This window comes from Meriones unguiculatus, chromosome 3, assembly GCF_030254825.1.
Source record: "Meriones unguiculatus strain TT.TT164.6M chromosome 3, Bangor_MerUng_6.1, whole genome shotgun sequence".
Classification (NCBI taxonomy): domain Eukaryota; kingdom Metazoa; phylum Chordata; class Mammalia; order Rodentia; family Muridae; genus Meriones; species Meriones unguiculatus.
Genome location: NC_083351.1, coordinates 181,541,144 through 181,562,403, shown reverse-complemented (window position 1 = coordinate 181,562,403; position 21,260 = coordinate 181,541,144). Strand labels below are relative to the sequence as shown.

The 21,260-nt window shown below is 52.4% G+C and overlaps 1 protein-coding gene across 5 annotated transcripts in view; it reads right to left on the bottom strand.

Moving 5' to 3' along the window:
- Col27a1 (collagen type XXVII alpha 1 chain) overlaps nucleotides 1–21,260 on the bottom strand; it is a 117,925-nt gene that overhangs the window by 61,940 nt on the left and 34,725 nt on the right. For all 5 annotated transcript variants that reach the window (XR_009591018.1, XM_060381182.1, XM_060381183.1 and 2 more), the window contains 7 exons: nucleotides 14,972–15,016; nucleotides 14,319–14,372; nucleotides 13,964–14,008; nucleotides 11,532–11,585; nucleotides 10,414–10,458; nucleotides 5,163–5,216; nucleotides 3,272–3,316 (listed from right to left, as the gene is read on the bottom strand). Coding sequence is in view for 4 of the 5 variants with exons in the window: in XM_060381182.1 (XP_060237165.1) it covers nucleotides 3,272–3,316; nucleotides 5,163–5,216; nucleotides 10,414–10,458; nucleotides 11,532–11,585; nucleotides 13,964–14,008; nucleotides 14,319–14,372; nucleotides 14,972–15,016 (342 nt within the window). In the remaining variant the exon portion in view is untranslated. The remainder of the gene's footprint in view (nucleotides 1–3,271; nucleotides 3,317–5,162; nucleotides 5,217–10,413; nucleotides 10,459–11,531; nucleotides 11,586–13,963; nucleotides 14,009–14,318; nucleotides 14,373–14,971; nucleotides 15,017–21,260) is intronic.

The following is a 21,260-nucleotide window of genomic DNA, read 5'->3' as shown; positions in this document are numbered from 1 at the left end:
GTAGAGCAGGTTCTGAAGTGAGCAGTCTCTCTGCATAGCGGCCATGAGCTCTGGCAACAATGAGAGGGCTGCATCTAGTCCTCTCACCCTGGAATTGGCAGGAAGTCACTGGTGGCATGTGGAATTGGGGACGTTCAGATATGGGTTATAAGCAGGACACTCCCAATCCCTACAGGGTGAGCCAGGCTGTAGCATGGCTTCCAGAGATCCAGCACAGCAGACATTGCACACACACACAGCACACAGGTGCTTAGAAGGCTATCTTGGTCACCCGTCCTCCCTCTTGGCAGGGCACCTGGCAAACTGGGATGGTGGCAGGCGAAGGCTGCAAGAGAGCTGCTTCAGTTGACTCCACAGAGGGTTGAGTATATCTTGGTTTCTACAGCAAATTGACCATGAAAACACAGAAACAACCCCTGCCCCCACCCCTGGCTGAGCATCTCACATTCTAGAAAGCCATAGGTAGCTCGGTCCCACTTCCTCCTGGACACCTCAGGGCAGAGTCCCTTTCCTTTACACTTCCCCAGGAAGCTCCTTGGGCTCAGAGGTTTCCACTCTCAGAGCCCCAGGCCAAGAGAGGGTACTCACTCTGAGCTTAGTGGTAGCCTGATGAGCTCAGGTCCAGCCCAGTGAGCCCACCTAAAGGTGGCAGGGTGAGAGGAATTTCATTTTGGCAAAGAAGAGAATCTGGAAGTAGGTAAAGAGAGGGTGGCAGTAGCCAGAGGAAGACACAGGGCCAGGAAGGGTGGAGGAAAGAGAGACTCTTTGGAAACCTTGGAAGACGGGGCTGACAACTGCAGGTATGCCCAGAGCTTGGCACAGAAGAAGGCAGGAAAGAACCCTGTTTTGGAAGCTGGTGGTTAAGGCCTCCAATCAAGCCCCACCCTCTCCTTTCAAGTGTGTGACCTTGACCTAGGGTCTGTTTCCCCACCTTCCAAAGAGACGCTGAGCAGCAGCAGCGCATCAGGATGGAAAGAGAGGGGGCCCAGTCACATTTGAACGTCAGGTAAATAGAACAGTATTCTAACACAAACACATCCTAAATATCACATCTGACGTCCAAATCTACCTGGGCGACTGGCATTTTGTCTGGCTTGTCTAGCGACTAGCAGGAACCTGCCAAGTATTGGGAGGAACAGGGACAGAGGCAGCATGGTCTGAGTCTACAGAATCTGTCCAGTCATCCTAACAGAACTCTCCTCTCAGGACCTAACCTAGAGGATGCTGGGACTATGCCACATGGGAACACAGGCCAAAGATGACTGTCAGGATACGTGAATATTCCCCTTAGAAAAGTTAGGGACCAGTCGTGTCTGCACTGAAGGAGTCTGAAATGAGGCAGTGGACATTTGACCCCAAGGACAGTGAGGGTAACCTGAGCTCAAGACAGGAAAGCTCTGGAAAATGAGGGCTCTGCTTGGATGGACGGAGGAAGGAGACCGTGTCTAACACCCAAGATGTGCACATTGGAGCTTGATGACCCTATGCTCAAGGTGATCCCTTCAGGCCTTAGGAAAGAAACAGACACTAAGAATTCCGGCATGTCCTCAGAGTCTCACGGCACATACTGCCAAAGAAAGTACTCAGCAAATTTCTGTTGAATGAACATAAGAGATGAGTGTCTGAGCTAATATTCTCCCATCCCCAGCCAAGGAAGACATCACTGTCAACTGTAGCCTCTTCAGCCAAGGAGAATATTACTAGCTAACTATAGCATCCCCAGCCAAGGCAGACATCACTAGTCAATGGCAGCACTTTCTCCCACTAAGTTCTAACGTGCAATGACACCAGACATGTAACAGAAGATAAAAATAGCTACTATGATGATTAGTACTTCTTGAAGCTTTTATATATTCTAAACACTGCTTAAGTGTTAAGCTACTTAACACTTAATCATCATATCAATCCCCCAAACAAAATACTACCACAATGTCCATGGTTTAGGTGAAGAAACTGAAGGACAAGAGGGCAAGAAATGTATCTAGGATGAGAAGAATGGGTGAAGTAGGACTTGAACCCAGGAAGTCAGGTTCTAGGGCCTAGACTGGACTATGTGTATTCGTGGTCCCAGAACAGATGAGGACAGTGATCCCATGTGACAGAGGGTTCCTGAGGTTCACAGAGGTGAGGCTGTAATTGGGGATCAGAGCTAAGAGCTTGGCCAACCCACATCCTTTCACCCAGGCTCTGCCCCCATTTGGCTGAGCAGAAGAGGTGCTTGTGGGGTACCCTGAGCTCTCTTCCAAGGTTGGAATGGGGCACTTCACACTCCTCCCGACGCCATCCTTAGCCACCATATGAAGAGAATTTCTCAGCACAGTTGCTGGGAGAGCAAAACAAGCCCTTCTGTGTGGAGAGCCGCCTTACACTCCCAACACCACCAACTCCCCACCACAACACATTCTGGGGTGGGGGTGGGGTCACTAGGGTCATCTCTAGGCTCAGGCCTCTCACTGGCCCTCAGGGCTGAGTCCAAGGTCAAGACTAGCTCTGGAGCAAGACTAGTCTGGCAGCAAACCCTTATGCTGCCAAGTGACTGACAAAGCCACCTGCCCAAGCCTTTCCAGCCCAGAACAATCAGAGACCTTGTCCCCTCCAACTCCCCAGCCTCTCGAGCCTGGGCATCTCAGCAGGTAACAGGCATGATAACAACAATACGGTCCAGGGACTCAGCACTTACAGAGTGCCAGAGCTGGCCACACTGTACTCACAACTCCTTTCATCCTCACAGCCAGGAGTCCAGGAGGATGCTGCTTCATCTCCATTTCACAGAGAAGGAAACCAGAGCATAGAGAGTCTAAGTCACATGACATGGATGCGACAGGGCTAAGATCTGAACTTGGTACTCTGGCTCCAAAGTCACTGCTTTAAGAAAAAGGGTGAAGAAGGCTGCCCGTTGTGGTCTAGAGTCTCTGCTCCCCTGCTAGCCACAGTCTCCCTCTGAGCCTGAGCCCTTCACCGGTTGAATGGTCAGCTACCACATTAACCTACCTGCCTGTAAATCAAAGGACAGGCAGCAAGCCTAAGAATGGTTGGCAGTCTGTACTCCAAAACTCATCCTCATCTAATCAGTGAGGAAACGGGCCCCTAGAAGGAAGCTACCTGCAGCCACAGCATGGCTTTGGCTTTACTCCACTATGGCCTTGCTCTTCCTCCTCCTCACCCCTCTGACAGAGCCCTTTTGACCTCCCCTGCAAGTCCTCTGGCCTGCTCTTCATATCTTGGCTACCCCACCTCTGCCCAACTTGGGCTTAGGCATGTGTGTACTTACAATGAGGCCGGGGACTCCTGGTGGCCCTGGCAGGCCAATTTCTCCCTGGAAATACAGACATCAAGGTGGTTACTGCTGTCTTCCTCCATATCATACCCGACAAAGGTGGTGGGTAGGGTCATTGAGAGCAGACTTCCCCTTTTCCTGACCATAGTCCCTAGGTGCTCTTAGATGCTTGCCCTGGGGTTTGACGGGTATCTGTCCCATCTGTAACTTCCAAGCCCAACACCTTCAAGGCTCTGGGCATCAAGGACACACACACAGGTGGGACTACACCCAGGTCATAGGAGCTGGAGGTGTTTTTCTCTCTTGGCAAGAGCACTGGGATTTCAGAGGTGAGCAGTCCACTCAAGGTCAGAGGCAAGCAATGGGGAAAGCACTCAGAGGCCCTGTTACCATTCAGGCTCTCCAGGTCCCCCCATTTCCAGGGCTTCCAAGATGCCACAAGGAGCTCCTGCCTGGTGCCAAAGGATGGTGTAATGTAGGATCTTAAAACCCCAGTTCCCTGAAGCTTTATTAAATTGACCATCTATTGTCCACACCAGAAAAAAACAATCAGAGGGAGAGTTTGGCTCAAGTTCAAAACATAAAGTCACCAATAAAAACTTGTGGTTCTGGGAACTGATTAACAGTGAGAAGTCCCAGCCTCCCTTTCTTGATACAGCTGTGGGGTTGCCCTAAAGGGAAATGACTTGCAAGCCAAGGTCCCCCAGAAACTCCTTGGCAGAGCTGATATCAAGGCCAGGAAATTGTTCTATTCCTAAGGAGGAAGATGTCTCGCCCAGCGCCCAAAAAAACTTACAGAAGGGTTACATCCTTTGGTGTGATGTTAACCTATTAAGAGCCGAGTCTGGGAAGCTCTAAGCTGCCCTGCAAACCCTTGAAATGCATTTTGCTCCACCTGGAGACTCCACCCCTCTTTCCTCATCCCACTTCTGTTATCCCCTTGGGCCATTCCTACTCTCCACTGGCTTCTCTGGTCTACTCAGCTCTCCGTAGCCAAGCACAATGGACTAAGGAGGTAGCACTGATATCTTATGAATGCTTGGCACTGATGACAACTGTCTACTGAACTCCTGCAATGGCTAACATCTTCTGTTCTCTAAAGCATCCATTCTGACCCGCATTTCCAGAAGGAAACTGAGGTGCAGAAAAGTGAGCTGATTTACCAAGGCTCACAAACTCCATGTTCCTGGCTTTTACGCCATAGCTTTGTCCCCAGGGGTTATGGTTAGGGCAGACTCAGGAGCATTCATGGAGTTGAAGTGGACCAACACATGAAAGAGTGCTGATGGAGGGTCAGTGGGCACAGATGGCAGGGCTGTTCTAGTAGAAAGGCCCAAGGGAAGACAAGGACCAGAGCAGGTGTTCCTGAGAACACTGGTCATGACCTACATCCCAGGCTGAAATTAAGGCCCTCTCCAGGGCCTGGAGGTGTGACAAGAAAGGAAAAGCAAATAGACCTCCCACAGGAGACCAACCCATCTCCTTGCAGACAAGCCGAGCCTCTGTGTGTTTACAAACTGTAAAACTGAAGATGCCTGTGGACTTGCCTCTGCCTCCAACAAAGCTTGCAGCAGCTGCCTGTAACAAGGCAAACCACTTCTGAGTGGTTCTGCTGTCTCCCATGGGTGGCAGCTGGCGTCTCTCCATCAGACAGAAGCCCCAGAGCCTGGGCACAACCTGCAGCTCAGTAGGTGGGGACTCTCCCATGAGGGCCACAGAGTACCCACAAAAGAAAGGAGTTCAGAGAAGTCTTTCTATATTTTTCCAAGGGCACCCAGCTTTAAGGTAATAAGGTGGAAGACAACCCAGGTCTGTCTGACCCCCAAACTCAGGCTCTTCCGGTCTTCTGTCCTGTGGCTTGTTAGCAAGCACTGGGGGTACTTACAGGGTTCCCATCAAGTCCAGGGGGGCCTCTTTCTCCAAAGTCTCCAGGAAAGCCCTGAGTGGAGCAGAAGAGATATGGACGTTAGTACTCAAGGCTGCAGTTTGGCTCTGAGCCACACTCCCAGGGGACACAAGGACAATGTCTGAGCAGGCTCACTCCTTGGATCCGGGGTTCTGAAGTCTCTCTGTTATCCACAAACACCAGCACACACGGAACCAAGGGACAGGCCACAGCCAATCTGAATGATGGGACAGGTGCCACCCCCAGCTCTGGGACTTTGTCCCAGTGGAGTGGAAATGACATAGACTGAGGCAGGAAGCTGAGGCCAGACCTAGACCATTGCAGACTGGCTGAAGTTTAGAGTGCACCTTTCTCACCTATAAGTGTCAATTTTCCCACTGGTGAAAGGAAGGCACTGTGGCTATGCCATGCACCTCTGTGGAATTAGCCACATTGTGGAATTATTGTTCCCATGTTACAAACCAAGGCTGTGAGTGCATAAGTGGCAAGGTCACCCCAAGCCACAGTGCTAAGGAGGATCAGCACTGTGGTCCTGAGAGGCTGAACCACGAGCCTGGGCAAGTCTGGCCTTTCAGCCTCTTTGTGACTTGACTAAGAAGCCCCACCCCCCTCAGGGAGCCAGGCAGCTGGAAAAACATCAGCTGTGTGGAGGCCTGGGGGGTGGGGGTGGGGAATCCATTCCTACTTCAAAGGAAAGGGAAGAGAGCATCTAGAGCCTGTTAGCCCCTTCCCCTCTTCCAATTCTAACTGTGGCTTTCCCAAGATGAATGGCAAGCAAATCTCAATGTGCCCAAAAGAAAGAATGAATGCAAAGGCAGCCAGCCTGTGAAGAGCCCCTCAGAGGAGCCTCGTGTCTTAGCTTGCTAGAACTTCAGGGAGATCCAGTGAGAACAGAAAAAAGACAGAAAGAAAAGAAGGAAGGAAGAAGGAAAAAAGGAAGGAGGGAGGGAGGGAGGGAGGAAGGGAGGGAGAGAGGGAGGGAGGGAGGGAAAGAAGGAAGGAAGGAAGGAAGGAAGGAAGGAAGGAAGGAAGGAAGGAAGGAAGGAAGGAAAGTTACAACAAAAACCCTAGAAGCAGTCTCGTAGACTGTACCCCTGAGCAGAGACCTGGTCCTGTGTGTCTATGCTCATATGCACGCGAGCACACAGGTCCTCTTCATGAACTGGCTCAGCACAGGGTGACATTCACTCCCTAGGAAGTGTGGGTTCATTCAGACCCCAGAAAATGCAGACATTTGATGATTCTGGAAGCAGGTTTTTGTTTCTGCGTGCAAGGCCACACATGTCTGACATTCACCCAGAGGAAACAGTGACCGATCCTATTTAACTGACGGGGAAAGTTGGGGCGCAGGCAGGAAGTCTCCTGGGCCAAAGTCATAAAACCAATCTGTGGCTCCGCTGAGAGCCTGGGTTCTGTGCATGTCATGTGGGCCCAGCCTGGCATGAGGAGGAGTGAGAGTATCCACCTGGCACACAGGGTGACTGGGTGCTTCCGTGCCCCGTCCTGTCTCTGTGGAGGGCATCCACCCCACACAAGCTTCCTCTTCCCGAGACCTTGGAGTCTCGTCTAGCTGATACTAGCCCTTCTGCAATCCAGACCCTCTGTCATAATGTTGACGGTGTCACCTCATGGGCAGGAGCCATCTGCCAGGTGGGCTGTGATGAGCCATCTTCTGAAGGCACTGACTTTCCCTCTGTGGTGGTTGTGGGCCGTGGGGCAGGGTAGGTATGTAGTAGCTCAGGGAATGAGGGCAAAGTGCAGCAGCACCCCCAGACGGCTCCATATGCTCCTATTGGCATGCCTGATCTATTCTCTAGGTTCAGGGTCTAGAGGTGACCAGGGCCACCCTGGTTTCTCCAGGCAGTCATGTGATGGGTAGACCTTTACTGCATATACTGTGCAGATTGAGGGCTGAGCTCAAAAGAAATGCTAGGCTGGCCTGATCCCTAGACAAGGCTGGAAGGAAGAGGTTCCACCAGCCCGGGCAACCTGGAGATGAACTCGTCACCCTGGACGCAAGGACTAAGGTTTCTAGGTGGTAGTATCAGGCGGGCTCTGCACACAGGGCAGCTCCAAGCTATCCCAACAGTCCCCTCAGACCAAGCAGCCAAGCCAACAGCTCTGAGCCACCCTGGCTCAAGCACCCAGAGAGCTCTAAGAGCCTAAGTTAGGTCCGCTTTACTTAAGAGATCACTAAAACCAGGGAGAAATTCAAGACGCTGCCTTTTGATGGTTGAGTTCAAACCCCACTGAGGCCCCGCCACAGTCCAGCCTGTGAGCAACAAACAGAAGGACACAGCCATGACAGTAAAAACCAACCCCAACAGACTCATGCAAGTGACCCTATTGTAGATATTGTAGATCTGGAGAAGTTAAGAAACCTGTCCATAGTCGTGCATGGTGGGGATTTGAATCCAAGCAGTCTGGCCCCAAAGCTGTTCTCTTAGTGTTTATGCTGTGACACCAAGCATAAACAGAACTAGTTCAGCATCTCCAAGGGCCATCACAGTTCTGGAGTAATGCAGACTAAACCTGGTTCTGTCTGGCCATCCACGACGGCCTGGGGGATCAGCTCCCTTCCATCTCCAGCTTTGCTCCTGGTGGATGAGCAATCTCTAGGTGTCTAAGGCTTTTTATTTAAAAAAAAAAAAAAAAAAAGACTCACTGTTAGGAAGCGCTGAAGCTTTAAAGATGCTGGAACAATTGCAGGTGGTCTGAGATGGACAAGCCCATAGCCTGGATGAACAGCAGTTGGCTGCCCGGGCGGGAGACTGAGATTCAGAGCTCCTGCCACTCCCCTCCCTAGCATACAGCCACATCCAGCAACAACCCAGGGCCTCTATTCTTTGCCCAGCTGGACATCCAGGGCCTCCTGGCTGTGCCTGGTGCATGTGTGGACTGCACATCAGCCTACGGCAGCAGGCACTTCCTTCCTCCATTGCCCCAACCCCTGACTGCAGCAGCCTGGCTCATGGCCCAAGGAATGAATTTGGCTCACTTCCGGGCCTGCTACGTGGCTCTCTGCTTCCCCAGGTCGGGCCCCTCTGGGAATGAACGCCTTGCCTAGCGCTGTGAGCAGAACCAGGCACAGCAGCAGAAGGCAGGCAAGGCTCCGCCCTTGCTCTCGATGGGAACAGGGCTAGAGGTATGGACAGCAACATGCCAAGGGCCCAGACATCTAAAGGCATTTCAGCCAAGCCCCTGCCTCCAGAATCTGCTCCTCTGCTACAGGGTATACAAAGGGCCAGGGCAGCCTAGACATTCAGTACATGACCTGTTGAACTCCAGGCTCTGTCTCCTAGACTGCAAACCAGTCACCCATTCGCACCCTAGGCATCATTAACTAGTCATTCTAGTCCTTAGCAAGCTGGAATGCACCATTACACCACTAGTCAGGGGTGGTTCAGCAGCCTCCAGAAGGAAACAAAACTTAGAAAGGTAGAACAGCTAAATATTTAATGTCTGAAAGTCCCTGTACAGGCCTAGTCCGCATCCTTACTATAGTTGAAGTATGCTGATGGGAAAGACCCCGAGGTTCCCAACTCCCTTGCTTCCTGATGCAGATCTGTCCACGAAGGAAAGGAGGAAATCCACTGGAGTAATGCCAAGGGGTAAGAGATGAAGACGGGCAGGCCGAACTCACAGAGATCCACAGGGCACCAACAGCTCTGACTCACATCTAGATGATGGAGAGCAGACTTCCAGCTCATCTCTTTGGGCCTCAGTTTCCCCATGTGGGAATGCACATCCCCTCCTTCCCTATCTGATGTCTGGTAAAAGCCCAGAGCAGCAATTCATGTCCTGAACCAGATAGCTGTATGTCCTCAGGCAATACTCAGCATCTGAGTCACACGAGAGACAGAGCCAAGCCCAGGCCATCTGGTCCAGTGGTGGGACTGCCTTCCTGACTCTCTGCAGGCCCAGCCACAGAAGGAAGGTCCATGCTATAAGTAGCACTGTGGAGGTATCTGGCTTCACGAGGCATCCCAAGTGCACTGAGGACAGATCCAGTAGGGAGTTAGACAAGAAGACTCACTGTAACCTCTTTCTAGAATCGAGGAGAGATTCCGGCTGGGACATGGCTTGGGCCATCTGCCTTGTATAACCATGAACCAGCCAGGCCAGAAGTCCTGCCAGCTCTAGCCAACTGCCAATGTTTTTATATTTGGACCTTCTTCCAAAATTACACACTCCTTTTCTAGCGTGAGAGTTAAGGCAGGGGTGAGGACTGTAGCTTCCTCTGAAGGAGATAGGAATGGATGGAGCAAAAAGGGACCATGTGGAAAGCACTCTGTGCTATCAGGAGTCCTAGGTACAGATCCTGACTTTGCCACCAATTTGCTGTGTGACCCTGGTCATGTGGCTTGACTTTTCTAGTCCACGGCAGGTCTGGCCAAGATGGCCAGGGCTCTCAGGCTGGACGGCAGCCTGCAGGGTGACAGCAGAGAGCTAAGCCACCAACAGGAACAGGCCTGGAAGAAAGTTGTCTTGATGACAGTCAAGAGGCCTCAGCAGCAGAGGGGAATTGCACATCTCACTCTACCTCTCAGAGCCTCAGTTTCCCAGTCTGAAATCAATAGCTTTCCAAACTATTGAAAAAGTAGGAAGCCTACTTTTACAATATTGGTACCATATGGTGTTACCAAGAGTCAGCCCCTGACGTTCCTAGCATAATATTCAGCGGCTGCAGTGCCTTGGACACATGTCTTTCTCTTGATGTCCTATAGATGGCCGAACAAGAGGAGAACTAATCTCTAGAGAGGCATGAACAGAGCCAGTGGATTTAGGAGTGGGGTGAGGTCATTTCTTGGAGTTCTCTTGCTGTGGCCTACCCCACTGCACAGTCATCTAGCCTTATGTATGCATACACAAAGATAAACAGAGTGGCAGTCCTGAGTCTCCACCATCCTGTGGAGCTGGTGTGCCGCCCGGGTGAGTACATTGGTCCCCTAGTCCCTGCTGGCCGCTAACACAAGCAGCCGGACAGAAGCCCCAGACACAAACCCGCACCCACAGCCCCTGAGGCCACAGACATAGAGGCCACCTGGAGCAGCAGGACCCCAAGCATCTCAGGCCAGCACTGCACCTAGGGACTTTGCCCTCCACCCAGAGCCCCAAGACAGAGCAGAGAGGCAGACAGTGGCAGGCCTCAGGGGCCAGCAGTGTGGCACAGCCAGCGGGAGGTGGGGCTACCCATAGGGTCTGCGTAATAGACACGGAAAATCTTTACCGGCCTACCCATCTCGCCCCTCTTGCCAGGAACTCCAGGGAGGCCCTGTAGGGGAAAGAAGAGAAAGATCATCATCAGATTTCGTGGCGGGGGGCACCCCACCACACCCAGAATGAAGCCCCAGGTCGTCTAGAATGTTTGCCTAGAAGAGCGCAGCCAGCTGCGTGTTCACTGGATGGACAGGGGCCTCATAAACACCCACTGGAAGAGCTTCTAAACAAAGCTGCCAACACTCCTGGCATTCAGCAGGTGTTCGGTAAGTGTACCTTCCTCTTCTTTCTTATAATTCTCTGTATTTAGCTTAATGACAGGGTTATAACTGAACTTCCAAGTGCAGGCTCAGGGGAGGAAGGAGCATGTATTAAAACCAAAAGCCCCAAAGGCCTGTGGCAGCTCTTCCCTGTCTTGGACACTTGGTCTTAGAGGTCAGGGTATCTTGGGAAATCCTGAAGCTAGTCTACAAACACACACACACACACACACACACACACACACACACACCACCTCCAGAGCCCAGGACAAAGTCAGGCATCTGTGGTGTCCCCTGTCCCTGCTGCCACCACAGTCAGCAACCATGGTCCTGTCTAGGATGCCTGATCTGACATCTGACACTGGGCCCTGTCCTCAGCCCTCTGCCAGACAAGCTCACAGCACTGCATAAAGCAGCCAAGCATCTGTGCCAGGGAGGAGTGGATGCATACTTGGAGCACAGTGGGTGGCCTCTGTCACAGCTACTCAGCCCTGTCACTGTGGCAGGAAAGCAGCCACAAACAGCGGTAAACTATAAGCACGGCTATGGTCAATGAAACTTTATTTACAAAACAGCCAACTGGCCATCCCTGCAGAATATTCAGAATACAGACGTCTGCTGTTGGTGTGAGGCCTCTCTGCCAAGTCACTTCTCCAGGCACCGTCTCCTAAGCACCTAAAACACCAGGCCCGGGACCCCTCTGCCTTGTCGCTGCCCACCAGTGCTAGAGCTGGGAAGTATATAAATGCTGCTTCCAGGGCCTCACCCTGCCCAGGTGGCTCCCCCGGGGAACGGACATCTCCACCTGGCAGTCTGCAACAGCAGGGTGGAAGGAGAGGAGTGACGGCACACAGACAAGTGTACTTACCCGCTCTCCATCCGATCCTGGCAGGCCAAAGAGGCCCGGAAGCCCAATGTAACCCTAGAAAGAGAAGGCGGGGTCAGAGAGGCTGAGCAGGCGGTGCCGTCAGCCCAGCTGCCATCCCACAGCCCCAGTCCTCTGTGGCGGTGGCTCCAGCGGTCCTCGACGACATAGACCTTGAGGCAAGTGTATATGCCCGTGGACTGCATGGTGCTGCGTCCACGATGTAGTCCAAAGGCACATACGCTCACGCCAGGGAGGGCAGCACGGCCGGGGAGGGCAGCACGGGTGGCAGCGGCCAGCGCCTAGCTTGGGACCTGTGGGAGGAAGCTGGTACCCGGGTTAGATGCCATAGGGCTGTGCGATCTGCCTGCCTTGCGTTTGGTCCCCACAGCGGTTCCTCCTAGCACTCAAAGGCCCTGAACCTGGAGGCTCGCCTCCACCCTGTTTGCCAGGCACTGCCAGGCAGCAAGGCCGGCCCAGAGAGCTCACACTGCGCCAGGCACATGGGTGCTCCCGAGTTAACCGCCACAGCAAGGACACCACACACCAGAGGTGCTACCAATTTGTATTCAGCTGATTTGTGTTCAGCTCAAAGATCACCTGGACCCTGTGCACTTAAGAACCCAGGATGTCACCATTCAATGTCTGTGGCCCAGACAGAATATACCCGACTTCCAGGCCCGGAGCCCCCAACCATGACACTGTTACATCATGGTGGTATAACCATGACGTGCATAGCCCAGCATGAGTGCTCTCCTGCCTGGTATCCAGCACGCAGGTCAGAGAACACTCACCTCCCCAGCGGCCCTCAGCCTCCTGGTAAACAGTGTTTGTCTCTTTGCCTCCCTGCCCTCAGGTAACTTCTCAAGGGCCAGGATCTAGCACAGGGCTTGTGCCACCAGATGCTGTGCAGCAGTTTAATGATAACTTCAGCAAAAGCAAGTGTTTGCCATGCAGAAACCACCTGCCAGGCTTTGCACACCCTACGCACACAGACATGTCCTATCTTTGACATTGTGAGAAAGTTGACATCTATAAAGTTCACATGTGAGAAACTCATGATCAAGTTACAAAAGGGGGGATAACAAAAAAGAAAAACAAAACAAAACAACAACAAAATTACAACTAACCAACCAAACAACAACAACAAAACCAAAACCAAACCAAAGCCTCACAATCAAGTTACAAAAGAGGGGGCTAACAAACAAGAAAAAAACAAAACAAAACAACAACAAAAATACAACCAACCAACCAAACCAAAACCAACCAACCAAACAAAAAACCTTATAGGACATTTCGAGTTTATTTCTTGTTGGGTTGAGCTAAATCCATAGCTATCCTGGGGCAAACACAGCACACAGGCAATAGACTGGACCCATGAGCAGATTATGGCACTCTCACCACACTCCTGGTAGGGTTATTAGAATTCTACACAGGAGAGAACATGTAAGCCCAGAGACCTTCCTACGGCCACACAGTTGTAGTGCAGCAGCCTGGTCTCTAGGGTTGAGCTCTGCGGTTCCGAAGCCCACACCCCTAACCAGTGTGTCCTGAACACACAGCTAGGAGACTCGTACCAACTCTCCTTCCCCAAACACCCACACTTGGGCTTCCTTCAGCAACCAGCTCTTAAACACTCTGTGCTGACTCTGCTGTGCAGAGCTCATGGCTCGAGTTCACGGATGAGTGTATTCGAAGAGGCCTACTGACCGCCTGGGGTCAGCGACAGAGTGAGTCTCTGAGTCAGTCACACAGACCGCAGTGCTGATCTGGGCAGTGCTCCTTCACACACAGAGGCAGGCATGAAAGTCTTTGCCTTGGACTCTGGGTACTTTTCCTCAGGGTCTAGACATTCCCTCTGAGGCCACTACTTATAGAAGCCACAGGAGAGAGACCCAGAACCCCAGAACAAGAGCTTCTCTGACTCTGCATGCCACGTGGTGTCCAAGAGACCTTGCCTTCCTATGCCATGCCCACTTCCACCACCACTAGACTGCTGCAGAGATTAAGGCCAACAATGTGTCCTATTGGCCCTTTGACTAAATAGCTTTGGCTCAGAAGAGGACATGTTACAGAGGACCTACCCTGACTGATGGCCAGGTGATCTACTTGCTAGGTCCCACCTCAGGATACCTGAGTCCTATCTCAGCAGCATCTTAGCATGCATCATGACCAGAACTACCCAGGCCCATCATGGCCCATGTCTGCTGTCTTTCTACCTCCACCCCCTATTTAACATACCCAGAACTTTCTCTACCTCCCTTTTAAAGATCCTACGTGGAGATGTCTCCTTGGCAGTTCTAGGTAGATGGAGTTCAATGGTTGTCATCCTCTGACCCCAAGCACCCTAATAGCCCTGCCCTCCCATCAACCCGTTAGAGGTCAAGTGATGTCCACTCAGCTCCACCTGTGTGGGACTAGCCAAAACCACTTACCCGACTGCCTTTGGGGCCAGGGTCTCCTACAGGTCCAGGGAAGCCCTGAAACACAAATATGGGGGCAAGGACATATGGAGACGCCCTCCCTGCTGCCAGTGTGTCAGGGCCAGTCTTGTTTGGGTCTCAGCTGTCCTCTGAAGCACCCCTGGCATGGCTCAGGGGGAGACAGGTAAGAAGGGATCTCAGAAAACCCCTTCTCTAACCTCCAGTCCTCCTAGCCTGCAGCATGGTGGCCAGCCCTTTCCTTCGGTCCCACCCACAGGGGAGCACTTTGGCCCCATCCTACAGCCTCCCTCCTCTTGGGGCACTATGGCCACCACCATGGCCACAGCTTCCAGAGCATATACTGCACCTGCCTGCCAGGGTAACCTTTGGCCCCTGGACTGCCCTCAGGTCCTGGCTGTCCCTGTAAAGGAACAAGAAAAATGTTAGGAAAGGTGAAGCCCTGCCTAGCTCAGTCAGGGTCCGGGGGGGGGAGGGTGGTTACAATGGACAAGGAGAAGGGCAAGAATGTGAGGCCAAGGGGGATGAAGACAAGCAGTGTCTGCCGGGGCTTCGAGCCCACCTCTCTAGAAACTGGTCAGACCAGCTCTGGGGACAAAGCCTTCTGCTCCAGGCTCTGAATAAGAAAGCACAGAGGAGGGCTGGCTGGCTGTCCCTTGGCAAGGCTGCTGTTTGAGTTGGGCCAGGAGGCCAGAATTCCTGCAAACCCCAAAGCGAATGGAAGGGATAATATCGCCTAACATTGCCAGGGACAGGCCAGCTATTCATGGCTCTAACCAGAGTCCAGGGGCTTCTGCCAGCCCTGGGCTGGGCTGGACAGTAAGACACAGGCTCTTCTAAGAGAGTGTGGCTGACTGGGAAAGGGTAGGGGTGATGGGCGGGGGAAGTCCCAAGGCCTGTTCTGGGGTTCCAGAGAATATCAGTCCAGGGAAGGAGCTGGTTCCAATGACTAGAAGAGAAAAAAAAAATCAGGCAGTGCAGGGCAGTGCAGAGAGGCCTTACCTGTTCTCCAGGGTGCCCTGCTGCTCCAGGATGGCCCTTCTGCCCCTGTGGGTGAAGAACTGGCATCAGGCCATCGGCTCTATGGTGGGGTATGGAACAAACTGCCCAACCCACACGGATGCAGGTTGTGTGGAATTCACAGAATTCTCTGGAGTCGTCTTTTGTTAGAGCAGAGGACAGGGCTGGGGTGAGACACTAGGGCCCAGCGTCCACATCCCAACCCTGGAAATCCAGAAAGCTGGAGGCAGCCGGAAACAGGAGCAAAGTGTCTGTCACACAAGGAACGGGGACAAGTGCAAACTGGAGCACACACAAAGCTTCACGCCATCGGGATGCATTCTAGCTCATGGACCATGACCATGTTACCCAGAGATATTGCCTCCTTCCACTGCCTCTGCTCCTATTCCAAGGAAAAGAAGGCCACCCAGATTCCCAGTGGCAGCCTTGACTCTTCATCCTCATTCAGATAGTGAGACTGCACAGACTCCTGGCAGTCCCCTCTCACCTGGGCTCTGTGCAGGAGAGACTCTGTCCCTGACTTACTGTGCAGCTTTGGGTGGACCTCAGATGGGGGATTTGGAACTCAGAATCCCCTTAGGTGCTGCTGTCTTGGAAATCCAAGTGCTAGGACCCCTGAGAGTTTATGATGAGGGAAATCAGCCTGTCGCTCAGCACAGGCCCTTGACACCTGGCCATATAGAGATCTTGGCAGACATAACCCTCCACTTTCTTCTCTTTTCTTTCTTTCTTCTTTCCTCCCTTTCTTTCTTCTTTCCTCCCTTCTTTCCTTCTTTAAGAGAGTCTCATGCAGCCTAGAGTCTCATGCTGGCCTCCAACTTGCCATGTAGCCAAGGATGACCTTGAAATTCTGACCATATTCCTTCACTTCCCACGTGTTGAGATTACAGGCCAGAAGCACCACAGCTGGCTTATGTGGTGATGGAGGTCAGACCCAGGGCCCTAGTATGCTGGACAAGCACCCGACCAACTGATTTACAGTTCCTAAATGCGCACATAAATGCAGCGACACACAGGTGCACATCAGCTCCTGGACCCTGAAGATGTGCAGTGAGTGGAGGTCTTCATCATAAACAGAGAAACCTGCCTTAGGGAGGAGGCTCGGGAGGCTCTCCAGCATTTCTATGCACCCCCTCACACCAACAGTGACTACCGCCCACGAGGTGTGTCTCACCCTGGACCGAGGCTGCCCTGTGACAAATCCTCCCCTGGGCCACAGGCAGGCAAGGTGGGCCCAGACCACAGCCAGCAGCTGGACAGAAGGACCCAAGGTCTTCTGACAGACTCATCTGGGTTCCAGGAATGCTTAGCCGTGGGCTGGCTGTATGGCCACAGCCAATCTGAACCTCGATTTCCTCAGAAATTATAAAAGGGGCATAAAACCCAGAGCCTGGGAGGCATGCTCTGTGTGGGGTGTCTGGCACTGAATTCAGCATCCTTAGAAACACCAGCTATGGTTACTGCTGTGGCCTTTATTTCTCATCCATTCATTCACTCATTCAACAAACCCTGATGAAGGTGCGTGGGCCAGCAGGGTTTTCCGCATGGGAAAAAAAGAGTGAGGCAACATCTTTTGCCCGGGGAGTTTACATTCCTAGAATAGAACTAGAAAGAAAGCAAGAAGAAAAGATAACTGTGGGTGGCGGGAGGCACGAGGTGGGGTTTAATGAGCATCGGGTGTCAGTTTTGCAAGATGAATATGCCAGTTGCTCAACAATTTGAATGTGCTGAACACCATTGCCCGAGCATTGAAAAATGGTTGAAATTGCAAATTTGATGCTGTGTAGTTTTACCATTACACAAAAAGTCATGAGTAAGTAAAGTTAGGGTACAGAAGATGGCATGGCTGGGGAGGGTTGGTGACTCCAGGGACAGCCAAAGGATGGGTAATGGGAGGTGGACACAGATCTAGCTCCTGGAAATGAAGCAGAGAGTGCAAAAGCCCCATGGCAGAAATGCTCTCAGGGGGCTTGGAAAAACACAAAAGGGCCCATTGAACCACAGAAGACCAGACAAGGGGCGGTGGGCAGAGAATCAGCTGGAGGTCAGCGTAGGTGAGTGGGGCTGTGTAAGGAGCTCTAGGGACACGGGGACAGGCATGACAGGATATGAGGAGGAACACGCTGAGCCCTTCTTTTCCCACAGACGCATCAAGGTGATCCACGTGCTCTTGGCTGTGAGACTGAGCACAGGCCCTCACCTCCCTGCACTCACTATGCCAAGCTCTGCTAGCCTAAGGATCACTGTAGCCCAGAGACTCAGGGGCCAAGAGCAACAATGCGGGTAGGGTGAGTACCATAGGGTGGAGTGCAGGAGCCCCTACCACCCCAATACGCCACTGAAGACCAAGTCACAAGCATTACTCTCCCCAAAAGACAAGGGGTGTGTTCAGTTAAATTCCAGATGTGGTTTAAGCGAACCTGTGCTCAGGCAAGAGCTGGAAGGCAATGAATGGCAGAATCCACCTGAATACCTAACCTGTTCCTTAAGCATGAATGCTCACGAACGCCCTGAGTCACTTCTAGGATGCAGGAATCTCCTGGCACACTTAACAGCGAGGAAACTGAGACTCAGGGAGGTAAGGGACTATCCTGAAGCCACACGGCTTTCTTGGATGAGCACGTGGAGTGTGACTCAAATCCTCCAACTTCAGCTACCAATCTCTGTGCTGGGATCAGCCCAGAAGACTGCATCTCCCTGAGATAGAGCCATCGGGTCATGACAACATGCTTAGGGCAAAGGTCAGTAGCAAAACGCTGGAGTACCCACATCAGATGGCACTGGCGCCACCATTTTGACCACCTCCTGCCTCACTGGCCCAACAAAGAAACTGAGGTCCCACGAGAGGACAGGTGGCGAGAAGCTGTGGCCAAGGTTACACTGTTCTCTAAACTCTGGATACCTGGGATGGGATGGGCTGTCCTGATCAGTGAACTCTGGAGGGCCTTGAATGTGCCTGCGAGCGAGTGTGTGCTTTTGAAGCTGCTGGGAACAGCAGAGACAAACACAGTCAAGGTGGGAGGTGGGGCGAAGAGGGGGCTCCCTGGCAGCCCCATCAGCAATGTTTACCAAACAGTCTTAAATCACAGGGCTGGGGACATGAGACTCTAAACCATTATCTTCTCCTGGCCCTGGCAATTACGGGGGCCAGCCCATCCCGCAAGGTGGCCCTGGGCAGTGATTTCCCAGTGTGTGGGTGAAGGGTGCCAGGTGGGCCAAGGGAGGCAGGGGTGCTACAGAAGAGCCGGCCGCTGGTTGCCGGGCAGGCGGGCCTCCGCAGGTCCTGTGTTTATAATACAGCACACCCTCTGTTTTGGTTTGAAAGCCAGATTAATCACTGCTTACAGTGCACAAGGAGGAACCAGACATCACCTCACCCCGCCACAGACAGTGGGGTGCTATTTGGACTTGGGGAAGGAGGGAGAGGATCCTGTCCCCGCCTGGGGGTACGGACAGCAGTGTGTGCCCAGATCTACGCTGCTCCCCCAGACTCCATCTCAGTGGGAAGGTGGAACTCACTCCCCAGTCTTGCTCAGCACCCAAAGGCTTCCCACAGAACTCACCTGCCACCCTGCAGCCTGCACTCCTCCAACAGAGTAGGAGGGAGGGTCAGAGAGGAAGAAATTGAATGACAATAAACCTCGCTGGACCTTACGTCCCCAAACTGATCTCTCAACATGTCCTATGGGCTCCAAAGTTAGAGGATTCTGAGTCAGTGGATCAGCTAAACATATCAGACAGGCCACACCCTGGCATTCAACCCCACTGGGTGGTAAGTTGAGGAAGGAAGGACAGGAAGGTCTACTTTTCGTTCATTCATGTAGTCACTCACTCACTCATTCATTCATTCATTCAACAAACATTGGTGGAATCAGCGCCATGACCAAAGGGGGTAGACAGTAAGGGACATAAGACCGAACAAAAGCAATGTGGTCACTACCTTTTAGAAGGGTGTAGGGACAGCAAGGGCACAGGAAGAAGAATGTAAGTAAAGAATCGAGTGCCTGAAGCCAGGGGAGGTTGCATAGTGGCCTGAGTAGGGCAGTGGGCAGAGGGGCACAGGTCAGGGTAGAAATGGGCTGAGACAGGAGAGAGGCCAGTGGGAATGGGCCACAAGAGTCCAGCCTGGGGCTGGGTGTCATGCTTGGAAGAATAGCTGGCTCTCAAAAAGAAAGGGGCCGTCATCTCTGCCCTCCACCTTTATCCCATCTTTTCAAGTGCAATGGCCAACTGGGCAGCGCAGGAGGACCAGAGCCTGGGGAAGTGAGGTTGAAAGAGAAATGAGTTTCAACGTACCACCTTCCTCCCATTAGTCATGTCTGCTTGGCACAGTGTCCTAAGACTCAGAGGCCTGTTATCAGCTCTTGGCAAGACAGATCGATTGGTGATGTCGGCCAGAGGTACTGGGAAGAGGGAGGAGTGGGGCCAGGCAGATGTGGGGAAAACTTGGATGGTTATGCAGGATTCTGACTTTAGCACTGCTCCAGTTGGAGAAATGTGCTGAGGGTGTCCGTGACTCCCTCAACAGTCAGAAAGTGGGGAATCCCAAGAAGACTCAAAAGATGAGCCACAGAATCTGGGAAATGGATGGAGAAACTGCTGGGCGTGCTGAGGAGAGTCAGGGAGGGGGATCTTCAAGAAGAGAGGTAGATAGTGTTAATGAGGAATGTGGAGAAGTCAGGGGCACAGCAGAAAGCAAGGTGGGGACGTAGGGGGCCTGGGGCCCTGGGGCCCTGGGGATGAAGTAAGGGACCATGCCACGACCGCCCAGCCTCTGCCATGTGAACTCGTGCACACAGGGGCTGGGATTGCCCTGTGCTCCGTAGGACTAACTAGCACATGCAGCTCACACAGGTGAGCCGCTACAACTCTCCCACCTTCTTGAGGGTAAGCATGGCTGTCTGTTTGTTATCCTGGTACTAGGGATGCTGGCATAGAAGGATCACTGCAAGTTTGGGGCCAGCCTGGGCAGCAGAGCAAGACCCAGTCTCAAACAAACCGATACATAAATAAATGTTTGTGGACCTTCCTGTTCTGGAGGGCAAGGTCACCTCCACAGCAGCAACAACAACAACAAAAATAGGGAGCCAGGTAAGCTTCCAGACCCCACACAGAGTGGGAAGAACAGCTTCTCTGGTGGCCTGTGAACTAGCTAGAGGACTGATGATACCAGATAAGCAAGACTTCTGTAGCTGTTTCACTTTCATGATCGCCATTATCATTCATTCATTCATTCATTCATTCAGCCAGTACATACGGTGTGTGTCATGTGCCAGCCTTGTTTGAGCATTGGGGCCATCCTGTCACTCTCCCAAGCCATATGCTGAACAATGGAGTTTCAGCATGGAGAGGTAGGCAGCTCACCCGCATTCACAGCCACAGGGGCACAGAGCTGGGACCCCATCACATTCTGTTCAAAAGAGCCTTCTCCTAAAGAAGCTTCTTTTGAATGTGAGCTCAGTGGGTCCTCGCTTGGTTGAGAAATTGTATCAGTCAGCTTTGTGGAAGGAGAACAGCTGGAGGGTCAGAAGAACCAGTTCGGACCCCAGTCTTCTGCTTTAAGACACAGGAACGCTTCTCTCTTAAGTTGGTGGCTCTGGATGTCGGTTGCATGTAAGACCCATCTTTCAGAGGTTCTGCTGCCTGGGTCCAGTGCCTAGCCTAGAATCCCTGCAGGCCTAGCACTCAGCAGGGTTGAGGGACACCACTACAGAACATAAGAACATAGCCCTAAGCCCTGACAACCTCACCTGTCACTCAACACAGGGGCCAACTCAGGGTTTAGAGCATAAGCCTCTATGTGCTAACAGGAAGGGTAAGCGAATAAAGATCGAGTTGGGGCTTGGTCTTTCTAGCTATGAAAAGGAATGATTTTGCCTCACTCTGTGAGGCAGCATCATGTATGTGGATACATGTCCCCATGGGTGTATGTGTGTGTGCGCGCATTCATGTGGAAACTAGAGATCAACCTGAGATGTTGTTCTCTAGAGAAGTGCTCCTTGTTTATTTTATCTTAGAGACAGGGTCTCACTCTGCACCCCCGGCTAACCTGAAGCTCTCTATGTAGACCAGGTTGGCCTCAAGTTCAGAGAACCACCTGCTGCTGGTTCTCGGTGCTGGGATCATGTGTGTGGCACCACACCCAGCTGGTACTGTTCACCCCATGTTTTGACACAGGGCATCTAAGTCCAGGCTTGTCGGGCAGTGAGCTCTGCGGTCCTCTTTGTCTCCACCTCCCCAGCACTGGGGACATAAGTTCACACAATCACAT